The sequence below is a fragment of the Panthera tigris genome, chromosome X, assembly GCF_018350195.1.
Source record: "Panthera tigris isolate Pti1 chromosome X, P.tigris_Pti1_mat1.1, whole genome shotgun sequence".
Taxonomy (NCBI): Eukaryota; Metazoa; Chordata; class Mammalia; order Carnivora; family Felidae; genus Panthera; species Panthera tigris.
Genome location: NC_056677.1, coordinates 112,028,083 through 112,042,193, shown reverse-complemented (window position 1 = coordinate 112,042,193; position 14,111 = coordinate 112,028,083). Strand labels below are relative to the sequence as shown.

Genomic DNA, 14,111 nt, shown 5'->3' with positions numbered 1-14,111 from the left:
TTTTACACTGGTGTGTGCTTATCACTACTGTCTGTCTTCCCCACTACACCATGTGGGCAAGGACCACCTCTTTCTTTGCTCACCAGTGTAACCTTAGTGCCTGGCATAGGGCCTGTCACATGGTAGGTGTCCAGTAAATATTTGCAGGCTAACGGAACAAGTGGATGACGAGGGGTTGGAATGAAATAAGAGTCATGTTGGGATTCCTAAAGGAAGAATTGACAGGTTAGAGTAATGAAGAAGCTTACGAGATGAAGAGGACGGAAATCTCAGAGAACCCAAATTTTGCTTTTGGGCAACTTGGAGAATAGCAGTGATACTCATAGAAAATAGGAAAATTGGGAAGGCAGCCTCTCTCAGAAGAAAAATATGCGGTTCTGACTTGGATAAGTGCAATTTGGGGTGAAGAACATCCACGTGAAAATGGTGCATATAGTAAAATTCAAGACTGAGTCATAATTTTTCTCTGGTTCAGATCACCCAGAATGAAATCATGCATATTTACCATTGGGAAGTTAGCATTTTGAATTCATCCACCTGGGAAGCCTATCACTTATGATGTAGAAATAATTACGGTGGGGTAGACAATCTACTAACTTGTCTCACTGTCTTGAGCATTAAAATTACCTTTAATTTGCATATATAGAAATTCTGAGATGTGTGTAGGATGTTCTTTAGGATTTTGTGGTCATTAGCAAGTAGAATGAATGGCAATCAGAAGTCTGCAACTGACTGTACAGTCAGAGTTGACAAAAGTCACACATGTATAAGGTCACCACACACATGTATAAGGGGAAAAGTCTACGTTATATAAAAAGTACTCTCCCACTTAATTTTCCAACATTGTTTCGATGATCAGAGATTCGCATTCTGTTAGGCCCCGTCGAGAAACTGCTACACTTCTACAGCACAATATTTATTTCAAGCTTTCTGCCTTCAAATTTGTCCATAACCACAAGCAGAGGGAGAATTGTCAGGGTTTTTTGGTTTCCATTTTTGCAGATGGCTTTACCACAGCCAACTGGCTTAGCAAAGCTGTTAAAGTGTCACTTATATCACATTTGAGGAGCGTGGCATCCCAGAGCCTGAATCACTCTCTATGAATACACTAATTGTTGAGAAAGAGTACACAATTTCCAGTTCTTTACAAATGATTCATGATGGAGCTGCATTTACTTTTTAGGAAAACAATAAAATACTGAATACCGCAAAAGTCCAAGTTATCTTCTTTGATGCAATATTCAAAAAGCACTGTTACAGGAGTCCTGATGAGTAACAGGAAACTCTTTCAGAACACAGAGGATGGGAGTTAGGTATGATATTTTTATCTGAAGAGGGCTGAGCTATAGATGTTAATTGTTATTAACACTGCCAGTAAGCGTCTCAAAAGAAGCATGAAACTTAGAAAAGGAAAAACAGATGAATTGAACAAAATTGTCAAGCAGGTGGCATTTTAAGTACCAGGTATCTCTTGGAAGATAATGCAACTTACATCACTTCACTTGAATCCGAAGCCTGGATTTATATTTCAGCAAACCTCCCATTGAATCTTTGAGATGAGAGTTTTTTCCCAGAGGGATTAGTGTACCAAGTTTTTCCTCTAGTGTCTTTATTAACAAATACTCAAGTCTTCCTTAATTAAAATCACAGAATCTTTTTTTTTAATGTTCACGTATTTTGAGAGAGAGCACGTGAGCAGGGGAGGGGCAGAGAGGGATTCAGAGACAGAATCCAGAGCAAGCTCCACACTCGGCACGGAGCCCCACTCGGGGCTTGATCACGTCACCGCCAGATCCTGACCTGAGCTGATATGAAGAGTCAGATGCTTAACTGACTGAGCCACCCAGGCACCTCCGAATCACACAATCCTAGAACTAAGTCTTGGAGACTGTATTCAACCACTTCATTTAGATATTAGGCCCAGAGAGGTACAGTGCTGACAGGATGAGATTTCCACAGATGGAAAAAGTAGAGAAGTAAGACAGTACATGTCAGTGTTTCAATTATCTAGTACCCATAAGTGCATGCCCTCAATTTACACAGAACCACCACAAACCTAGGAGAATGAAGAGACTCCACCTTAAAAAAAAACAAGGAAAGACAAACTTAGATAATAAAAGCCAAGTTCTGCACATGCTGAATAGCTCAAGAATAAGCAATCATCCAAAATAATGAGACATAAACCTTAGAAGAGAGTATCACTGTGCTAAACCAAAACAGAAAGGTGCCCTTGCAGGCCTGGGCATTGAAACTCAATGGGGGTCCCAAATTATAGCCATGCCCTGAAACGATACCTGCCTTGAAGAATCATTCATATTCCAAATAAAGGCAATCCAATCAAAAGTCAATAGCTTTTTAACCAAGATTTATAGGAATTAAAGATTATTTCAAACCCCAAGTCTGCCAATGAATTACAGTGGGTTAGCAGAGATGTTCAACTGATACAGAAAAAGCATTTGACAAAATCGCACGTCCATCCATGATAAAATCCCTTGGCAAGTTAGGAACGGACAGCATTTATATCAACCTGATAAAGAACATAACCAAGAAACTTACATATAAAATCAACCATAATGGTGAAAGACTGAACGTCTTCCCTCCAAGACTGGGAACAAGGCAAGAATGTCTGCTCTCACCACTTCTAGTCAACATACTATTGGAAGCAGAGACATTCCAGTAAGAAGAGAAAGAAATAAAAGGCATTGCAGGAACGCCTGGCTGACTCAGTAGAGCATGCAACTCTTAATCTCAGGGTTGTGAGTTTGAGCCCCATGTTGGGGGGTAGAGTTTACTTAATAAAAAAAATTAAGTCATTGAAGATTACATGATTGTCCATGTTGAAAATCCCAAGGAATCTTTAAAAAAAACAAAAACAAAAAACTCTTGAAACTTAGAAGTGAGTTCAGCAAGGCTGGATGGTACAAAATGAGCACTAAGCCAAGAGTTCTTAGACTTGACACCAAAAGCATGATCCACAAAAAGAAAAACTGATAAATTGGACTTCATCAAAACTAGAAGCTTTTGCTCCATGAAAGCCCGTGTAAAAAGGATCTTAAAAAGCAATCTACAGACTAGGAGAAAATATTTGCAAAACATATATCCAACTAAGGACTAGAATATATAAAGAATTCTCAAGACTCAACAGTAAAACAAATCCAATTTTTAAAACTAGGCAAAAGACATGAATAGCTCACTGAAGAGGATGTACAGATGGCAAATAACCATAGAAAAAGGTGTTCAACATCATAAGGCACCAGGGAAATGTAAATTAAAACCATAACGAAACATCACTACACACTACCAGAATGGCTAAAATAATAAATAGTGACAACACCAAATGCTGGCAAGTATGGAGAGAAAATGCATAACTCATCCATTGCTGGTAGGAATATAAGAAGGTACTGGCACTTTGGAAAACAGCCTGACAGTTTCATAGAAAACTAAACGTGCAACTACCATACGGCTCAGCAATGACGCTACTGGGCATTTGTCCCAGAGAAAGGAAAATTTGTGTTTACACAAAAACCTGTACACAAAGACTGTAGCAGGGTGTGGTGGGGGTTTTTTGAGGGGTGGCTATAGCCAAAACCTGGAATCAGTCCAAATGCCCTTTAATGGGTGAATGTCTAAACAAACTGTGGAAAATCCATACCATGGAATCCTACCCAGCAATAGAAAGGAACAAACTATGGATACACACAACCTGGAGGAAACTCAAGGGAATAATGCTGATGGGGGGGTGGGGGCAGAGCCAATGCCAAAAGGTTACACACTGTCTGATTCCATTTATTAACATTTTTGAAATGACAAACTTTTAGAAATGGTGGACAGATGAGGGGTTTTCAAGGGTTAGGGAGGTGGGGAGCAGAGGGAAGCGGGGAGAAAGGCAGGAGAGAAGTGGTTGTGTTTATAAAGGACAACAGGAGGGATCCCTGCAGTATTGAAAGTGTTCCCTGCCTTGACTGTGGTGCTAGATGCACAAATCAACACAGGGGATAGAATTATGTAGAACTTAATACACGCAAATGGGTACAAGTATTAAACTAGAGAAATCTGAATACGGTTAGCGAGTTGTATCGACATCCATATTCTGGTCGTTATGCTATAGCTTTGTAAAAGGTTACTCTTGGGGAAAACAGAGCAAATTGTACAAGGGATCTCCAGCTGCATGTGACTCTACAGGTATCTCAATTGAAAAAAAAAAAAAGGCAAATGCAAAAGCCCACACCGTGCAGGTAGTTGAGTGATAACTGAACGTCCATTCCTACTGGAAGGACCACAGAAGCCATGGAGTCTGGCCTCCATCTTTGAAGGGCTTGCAAACATGTTTTGCCACATTCATTCTGTTTCCACTTGTGAACAAGTGATCATTTGCACAAATGATTTGCATGAGCTTTGGTATTTCTGTATTAAAGTGGGGATAATCCACGCTAATTCACAGGGGCCTGTGGGCTTAATTGCCATTTGCTCCTTCACTCTAGACAAAATTGTATTATTGTAATCATTGGGAGCTAGAGAACAGAGGTATAGAGTAGCTGAATATTTATGAGGCATTTTGTTGCAGGTGTACCTGCCAACAGAATATTAAGTAGAACATTTGCTAAGGTACCAAATTCTGCTTATGATTTGGGTATATCACCTCATATTAAATCTTTGTGGTTTTCTAGCCTACATATTGCATCTGGCTTTTTCTTCCAATCACGACCTTAGGAAATATAATTCAGAATGTGTTTATTAGATTTGTGAGAGATAATAGTGACCAGAAACTGCTACAGACAGATCTGCCCATGGGGCAGAAGAAATACAAAACGAGCATCTTTAAGATAATGACAAAAATATACATGTTTCAAAATGGTGTCTGTATTCAGTTTCCAGGAAAAGACATGAAAAATGAATCCTGAGACAGGGAGAGAGACAGGTGAAACCGTCTATCTCTGAATCTATAGGAGAACGTCACCCTGTGCAGGGGAATACAAATAAGGAAGTTCAAGGAAACTACAAACAGCCTCTGCTTACCTTTCGTGATAAAAAACGAGGATAGCCCAGAGACTTGATATACAAGGGCCAAACCAAATTGCCTTTTAGCTAGTAGAACCCATCGCTATGGAACCTTTCCTATCAGAGCTGATAATTGCTTAGCGGGCTTAATAGTGGGCCAAACAAAGGCCTCAGAAAGTGCATGAATGATATCATCAATCTCTGCATATTCTAAGAATGGTTAGTTCATAGTAATTCTAAAGCAGCTGGAGCATTAGATCTCTTAATAAACCTGAGCAAATCAATAGCTCCACCGATACAGGGGCTCTGAGTTTCGATACAGTGCAGCCTTCCCGGGATGGGCTTGGTTCATGTTATTCCACTCTTTTCCAAGGGGATTTCTCAACTCCATAACCAGGGGCTCATTTCGTCTGAGCGCCTTTGGGAAGACTCTTCGTCTTCGTACATTCACAACTCAGAACAAATCCTTTGCCGGATCATGTGTCTGAGCTAAGATTAGGCGATTATACTCAACATAACCTGGAGGGGAAATTCAGGTTGTGCTCAGTCCCTAATGGTCACCTCAAGAAATTCCTGTCACCAACCATTCCTTTTTTTTTTTTTTTAACGTTTTTTTTTTTTATTTATTTTTAAGACAGAGAGAGACAGAGCATGAACGGGGGAGGGGCAGAGAGAGAGGGAGACACAGAATCGGAAGCAGGCTCCAGGCTCTGAGCCATCAGCCCAGAGTCCGACGTGGGGCTCGAACTCACGGACCGTGAGATCGTGACCTGAGCTGAAGTCGGCCGCCCAACCGACTGAGCCACCCAGGCGCCCCCAACCATTCTTTTTAAAACACTGTAGACTTTGTCACAGCTGAAACCTGGAAATAACTTCAAAGTCCTTCAAAGAGAGGTCGTCGAATAAATTATAGGAGACCTTTACTCTCTCATACTAACCCACACCCTCCTCCCAAATAATCAGGCAGCTCTATGTTCTGTATTTTCTGATATGGGAATGCCTCCAAAATATATGATTAAATGGATTTTTAAAACAGATACGAAGACTATGCACATAATGATGATCCCAATTGTCAAAAAGAAAAACAAAGACTATTTACAGGTAAACCAAGCTTTACATTGTGTCTGCAAGGATACAGAAGACATTGTTAACATTCATCACTTTCAGGGAGAGGCACTTAAGGCAAGAGATTGACGAGAAAGGAGGCTTTTACTTTTTTTTAAATTTTTTTTAAATTTTTTTTTAACGTTTATTTATTTTTGGGACAGAGAGAGACAGAGCATGAACGGGGGAGGGGCAGAGAGAGAGGGAGACACAGAATCGGAAGCAGGCTCCAGGCTCTGAGCCATCAGCCCAGAGGGAGGCTTTTACTTTTAATTTATGTCCTTACTCACTGTTTGAATTTTTACCAGTGTATCTATTGCTTTTACTTTAAAAAATAAATCCATCTTTTAAAAAAATTTTGTGGGAATGCAAGCTGGTGCAGCCACTCTGGAAAACAGTATGAAGGTTCCTCAAAAAACTAAAAATAGAACTACCCTACGACCCAGCCATTGCACTACTAGGCATTTATCCACAGGATACAGGTGTGCTGTTTCGAAGGGACACAGGCACCCCCATGTTTATAGCAGCACTATCAACAATGGCCAAAGTATGGAAAGAGCCCAGATGTCCATCGATGGATGAATGGATACAGAAAATGTGGTATATATATACAATGGAGTATTACTCGGCAATCAAAGGGAAGGAAATCTTGCCGTTTGCAACTATGTGGATGGAACTGGAGGGTATTGTGCTGAGTGAAGTTAGTCAGAGAAAGACGGAGATGATATGACTTCACTCATATGAGGACTTTGGGAGACAGGGAAGACGGGCATAAGGGAAGGGAAGCAAAAATGATATGGGGACAGGGAGGGGGACAAAACAGAGGAGACTCATAGATGTGGAGAGCAAACTGGGGGTTGCTGGAGGGGTTGTGGGAGGGGGGATGGGCTAAATGCGTAAGGAGCACTAAGGAATCTACTCCTGAAATCATTGTTGCACTAGATAGATGCTAACTAATTTGGATGTAAATTTTTTTTTGGATGTAAATTTTAAAAAATAAAAAATAAAATGAAAAAAAACAAAAAAGAATTTTTGCTACTTAATAAAAAAATAAAATAAAAATTAAAAAATTTTGTAATGTTTATTTCTTTTTGAGAGAGACAAAACACGAGTGGCAGAGGGGCAGAGAGAGAGGGAGACCCAGAATCCGAAGCAGGCTCCAGGCTCTGAGCTGTCAGCACAGAGACCGATGCAGGGCTCGAACTCATGAACCATGAGATCATGACCTGAGCCAAAGTTGGACGTTTAACTGACTGAGCCACCCAGGCACCCCCAAAAGAAACCCATCTTTTTTTTAAATTTTTTTTAATGTTTTTATTTTTGAGACAGAGAGAGGCAGAGCATGAGCAGGGGAGGGGCAGAGAGAGAAGGAGACACAGAATCCGAAGCAGGCTCCAGGCTCTGCACTGTCAGCACAGAGCCCGACACGGGGCTCGAACTCACGGACTATGAGATCATGACCTGAGCCGAAGCCGGACGCCCAACCGACTGAGCCACCCAGGTGCCCCAAAAGAAACCCATCTTAATGAATAGTTAAATTAATAAAATAGCTAGTAAAAATGGTAAATCAATTTAAATTGTTAAAGCTTATGTTCTTTTCCCTTGCAATTCTACTTTTACTAATGTGCCCTATGAAATTGCTAGCCCACGTATACCTAGATGTACGTACAAGGAAATTTATTACAGCATTATTTGTAACTGCAAAAAACTGGAAGCAACTTAAATGCCCATCAGTAGTGAGTTAAATAAATCATAGTACATCTATACAATGGATAAATGCAGCCCTAAAAACAGATGAGGTTGATCTAAATGTACTGATACATCCATGATAATATTAAGTTAAAAATACATCAAATGATAAAATAATATGTATGTACGCATATATTATTTTTGGGTTTTTTTTGAAAACAAAACACACACGCACAAGCACACATTATAAATCTATAGAAAAAAAATCTAAAAGAATAGATACCTCTGTGGAGAGGGTGTGGGGTAGGTTTTACTTTATATTCATGTACTTTGTCTTGTTTGAGTTTATATTATAGTAAACTCCATATAATAAACAACCATAATGTATTGCATTTGTAATTTTTTTAAGTTTTTCTTTGTTTTCTTTTTTTTTTTTTTTTTTTGAGAGAGAGAGGGCTCAAGTGAGCGAGGGGCATAGAGAGGGAGAGAGAGAATCCCACAAGGGGTAGAGAGAGGGAGGGAGAAAGAGGGTTGGCGGGGGAGAGAGAAGTAGGGCTCACCCAAAGTGGGTTCGAACTTAACAAACTGAGATCATGACCTAAGCTGAAGTCAGACGCTTAACCGACTAAGCCACCCAGGCACCCCTATTTTTTTCTTCTTCGAAGTAGGCTCCATGCCCAACATGGGGATTGAACTCACAACCCTGAGATCAAGAGTCACATGCTCTACCAACTGAGCCAGCCAGGCACCACCTGCATTTGTAATTTCTAAAACCGGAGAAAAGATGCTTAAAAACGACTCCAAAATTAAATTACTAATGACTGGCAACTTGCTGTTGTTATTATTTATCACTGTGTTGTCTAAATATTCCAGAGACATCTCCAGCTATAGTGAATACTTGCTTATTAAGTCCAGGTAGGGTTCGTGGTTTTCAGGAAATGTTCCCCAAAAGCCTTGTTCTCATGAATATATAAATATATACATATATAATTTATGTGTCAATAGATTTATTGAGATTTGTAACCTAGCAATGTGCTCACTAAAATTTATTTGTTAAAGGTCATCATCCTTCTATGGACCATAAATACCAGTTTATTAGGCAAAAGCTGAAGCTAGGCATGTTGTAATCACTCCTATTTATTCATGTAATTGCCCCCTTTTCCCCATATGTCATGTGGCCAGGACGGAGGTAGAAATTCTGTGGTGTTACAGCTCCTTCTGTGGTGAGCTGCAGCCAGTAGCCGAATTGCCCCAGGTGGGTTATTAGCACCAGCAAATCCCTTCAAAGGAAGCTTGTAAAACAGTGGTCATAATCTTTTGGGGGCCACAGACCCCTAGACATAGTCCTGCACGGTGCGGGGGTGAAAGAACACGAGCTTTGCAACAGGACAAATCTTTGCTCACATCTCAGCTCCACTAATTTAATTGGTGACATCAAGCAACTTACTTAACCTCTTTGAGCCTCTCTTTCCTCATCTGTAACATGCCTGGTACAGGGAAAGAACTTTGTAAAATGTAGCAATTTATCAAAATACTTTTGAATATGATGGAAACTATAGACTTTGTCCTCAGGAAAAAAGACTCCATCTTGCATTTTTAGTATGTTGCATGCAATTTCAAGGGCTTTGCCCACCCATCGAGGCCATTCTGGACCTCTGGACCCCTGGTCTAAGGTTTAGAAAGAACATTTGAGAAACCTGAATAGTAGAAATAATCTTTTCTACTCCTTTTGCTGGTTGTCATTTCAGATTGTGTTTTCTTTTCCTTTTTGCTGTGTTGGATGATTTGTGTATTATGCCTATCAGGACTCAATCAGACCAAGAAGATACATTGTACATTAAAGAGTGTACAACAGAGCAAAGTAAATGGGGGTTGTCTAGCACTTTAACGCATCAGTTAGATTTAGCAATTTACCAGCAAAGTGGTAGAAAAGGTCACAGCAATTCACTAGCCAGATTAGGTTTTCAAAAACCACTCCTGAGCATATGGATTTAATAGAGCCATACTTCCGGTTCTTTAGATCAAAGATAAAGTTACTTTAAACTGCTTTGGGTGAGCTGTTCAGGCTTAACCTGCTAGTCCTTAGCTCCTTTTTGTAATCAGAGCCAGCTAGGACTATTCTCTTTTATTTCCAAGGCTTCAGAAAAGAGAAAAACCAAATGCCTTCAGGTAGTCACCCAAAGGAATAGCATTCCTGTTCCTTTGCTTTAGTCTGATCTCCAAGAAACACAGAAACCCTCTGGAATGCGCCTCTGCCCTTAATTCAAACAGTACCCAGACCACTGGTGAAAACATATCTATATAATCTGTGAGAGCCTATTAAGCATGGGTCTAGCCCTCATTCCCTTGATACCTCTCCCCCAAATCCATAAGAATCGTCAATAAAACCTAAAAATGAGTGAACATTTCAGGAAATGAGAAAAAAAAATCCCATCTGGATGTTGTTATCACTGACTTTACCCACGCTCAGGACCTGCTACTGCTGAGGGTGGAAAAGATTGGATTTGAGGGGAGAATGGGGTTGTACAGAGAAAAGCAACCCTATATTTTCTCATCGAAATTGGAAAGAAGGAGAAAAATAACATGCGTCATTCCAAAAAGCCAGTTTTCTTACAAGAACTCCATCCCAAACAGTTCTCTAACATCATCATTGCTCACAAAAGAAAAATGAATTGGTTTATAAATCCCATTGCTTGCTAAAAAGGACCCAGGACTCCTTGGTAAAATGGCTGATTCTTGCGCTTAGCAGAAAAAGTACAAGATGAGCCTATAACATCCTGTTGTGCTGAAACTAAGGAAATACTCAAAAAAAAAAAAAAAAAAAAAGCTGGGAATGTGTCAAAAGGACACAAGAGCCAGATGGAAGGACTCCCACTGGCCAAAAGAGGGCCAATTTGAACATCAAAATAAATGATAGCAACAGATTGTAACCCATCGAATAAGGGAAGAATCCATGAGTTCGTGTTGGTATAAACACATAAACAACGGAAGGAATATATAAGTAAATGTGGAAGAAGAAAACACTCTCCCTTACAATAAAATACGAACTAATACATGTTGAAAAATAATGGAGTTTTAAAAATCATCACTATGCAACCAAGTCACTGAGGCAAGAATCATCAATAGATGTAAAACTACTGGGTGAAAGTTTGATAATAATGGGATGTTTACATAGCCTCCAGATATTCCCCCCGGAAATTAGTTAATTACAAAGGGGAAAACAGCAACTGCACAGTGGAGAAATCTAGAATCATCGTCAGAATCAAATGATCATCGCCAGTAATGGGAAAAATTGGCATCATGAAAGACAGGAAAGGACTAAGGATCTGTTCCAGATTCATCTAACAAGACGTGGTAACTAACTGCAATGCATGATCTTGAATTGGATCCTGGACCAATCAAAAAATAGCTATAAAAGAAATTAGTAGGATAATTGGTTAAATTTGAATATGGAGTATGAATTAGATATTCGTGCTGTATCGGTGTTCCACAAAGAGAATGTCCTTATTCTAAAGAAGTACACACTGAGATATTTTGAGACATTTAGGGGTAATGAGGCATTATGTCTGCAACTTACTCTCAAATGATTAAGAAACAGATAGTGTGTGTGCGTGTGTGTGTGTGTGTGTGTGTGTGTGTGTGAATGGAGGAAGAAAGAGAAGGAAAAAGAAGAATAAAACATGGGGAAAATGTAACAGTGAATGTGGGTAAAGAACATATTGAAGTTCTCTGTCCTGTTGTAATTTTTCTGCAAGCTTGAAATCATATCAAAATAAAACACACACAAAAAAGGAAAGAAAATAGTATTTGTCCTACATTAAAAAAAAAAAAGATGACAAAATGGTGGCAACCGTGGGCCCCTCTGAAGAAAACAGAGCCTTGGCCAAGAGTGGGTCATCCAGAGCAGCAAGCAGACGACTGCATCAGCACAACCCTTGCCTAGGAGGACAATTCAGAAGTTACTCACAGCAGCGCAGTCTCATGTCAACAGTTGGGATGACCTTGTTGATGAGCCAAACATCTTCTTCCCAACTAACTACGTTTCCACCCAAACACTTCATAAAGTCCTCATTTTCCAGGACGTGGTCCCAGAGTTGAAAGTAGTACAAGCTGCCAGCGAAGCCAGGCAGTGGGCTTTTAACCCGGCTGTCCCAGTTCTGGAGAAAATGTCCTAGAATCAGAGTCCCATTAGGTGTCAGGCTTTGTGGTTGATCCATCACTACCAGTATCCTTTCTGTATTCAGGAAGAGCTCTAACCTGCCCTTCACACCATCCCATATCAAGCAGATTGTATGCCACTGAAACGGAGTCAGTTGGTAACGGATATAAAAAGTCCTCCCCAAGTTGTACAGTATTAGCTGCTGATGGTCTCCTGCAAGTCCAAGGTCTATGTCTTCTCTGCCCACGTAGGAGAAGGCCATCCAATCGCTTGATTTGTCATCCACGAATACCAGGTCAATGCATGCTGTGAATCGACTGAGTTCAGGAACCGTGTTGGTCAGGCTCACGTACGTGTCAGCTCTTCCATAAAAATCCAGTCTTTTTCCTTTCAGTGAAAGTGCATCTGTCCAAATTTGGGGATAGGGGAAAGAGAAAGCAAATGAAATTTCAGTAACAAAAACTCAATTTTATCATCTTTGGCCACATAGTCATATCCAGGTTACACAATACCATTATGAGTCAATACTGCTGCAAAACAGCCCAAATAATGGAGATACACAAATCATCTCTGTTTGACATTGGCATGTGACAGTTTTTGGCAGAAGAGTTTCCTCCTAATTATATTTTGCCTGCGCTAATATGAAAAGTCAGATTAGTGTTCCCAGAGCACACACCAGCTGGACATTTCGGGGAGGCAGCTAGAAGTATGTAAGTAGTTGGCAGGGAAGAGGCCAAAGAAAAGGCAGCTTGGACTTAAAATTTGCTGCACATAATCTTCGCTCGTGTAATCAAAAGATAGCTATTTCCATCTACCTAACTGCCTTATTATATTCATGGTGCAACAGCAATTTATTTCTGCAATGCCTTTTCCTGAGCCAAATTACTTGATTTATTCTGTCTCTGGAGACTGCGTCTCGCTGAAGGCACCGACAGGGGCCCGGAGGGTGACCAGGCGGACAATACCGAAGCTTCAAGACTTCTGTCTGCACTCAGAAATAAGATAAATGGCACTGCCTTGAATGTACCCCAATTTCCCCCTTCCAGCTCCTCACCAAGGGAGCTGCGTATCTTTAAGAGGTTCCAGGGGGCCATGGACCCAGTTACCGCTGGCTCTGGAGTCAACGAGCCTGGGTTGGAATCTCAGCTCTGACATTCATCAGCTGTGTAACTTTGAACAAGTACCTTAACCTCCCCATGCCTCAACGTTTGCCTCAATAAAATGGGGAGTCAGGGCCCCAGTATGCAGGCACAACTCGGGCCCACCATTCACATTATAATCTACACCAGATAATACCCCTATCTAGTGACCTTACAAGCTTGAAGATTAAGTGAGATGATGCATGCCGAGCCCTCTCAAACATTGCTGAAGAACACGGCCATCGGTACAGTCATTTCGTGGTCGATCTGGCAATATCTATGAAAATTTAAACTTGAGCATGCCCTTTGCTTCACAGGAAGCCATTGGTGAATGGTGACAGTATCAGCGTTACAAACCTCACACCCCAGGCCACGAGGCAAATATCTGAGAATTGGCAAATATCAACCTAATTCCAGCCCCAGCACGGTACCTGACAAACCAAAAAGAGCTTTATGACAGAACAGAATTCCAACCTCTCTCTGCATTAGGGATGTGACACTGGGACCGCCACTCTACAACTGACAGTGTCCTGCCAGAACAGCACACTACAAAGGCTGGCAGGAAGTGACCGCTTCCCTGCTTCTGGAAGGTGTCCCCAGATGAAAGCTTCTAGGTATTCTCCAGCCCTACAATATTCTCTCGCCCTCCATTCCTCCACTGATGTCTTTCAAAGGCAAACAAGTACGTGCCTGCCCACACGCACGCATGCGCACACACGGGCACACACACCCCACCCCCCACCCCCCGCCTCCCGCCATGTGCCGGAACCCATACCATCCACCTGCCAGTGAGCTATTTCTGAACTGTCCATGGTGGATGAGCAAATGTTTATTTCTATCCCTGGCTTATGTGATTATATTATCTTATCATCTTTCATGTGGCTAATAAATCTAGAGGTCATCCCACAAGGCGATAATCACTATGAAACCCAAATCTCGATTATGGTTGGTTAACTGCTTTTCTGTTCAACCCCCAAAATGACGTCAAATACAACGTTTAAGAACAGGTTTTATGATGAGCA

The 14,111-nt window shown here is 40.9% G+C and overlaps 1 protein-coding gene and 1 non-coding gene across 2 annotated transcripts in view; both read right to left on the bottom strand.

Moving 5' to 3' along the window:
• ADGRG4 (adhesion G protein-coupled receptor G4) overlaps positions 1 to 13,901 on the bottom strand; it is an 89,286-nt gene extending 75,385 nt beyond the window's left edge. The window contains 2 exon segments of the mRNA XM_042973976.1: positions 11,759 to 12,355; positions 13,865 to 13,901. Coding sequence (XP_042829910.1) covers positions 11,759 to 12,355; positions 13,865 to 13,901 — 634 coding nt within the window.
• Positions 8,466 to 8,538, bottom strand: TRNAK-CUU. Its single transcript has one exon. It is a non-coding gene; the product is annotated as a tRNA-Lys (tRNA).
• Positions 13,902 to 14,111: the final 210 nt, after the last annotated feature.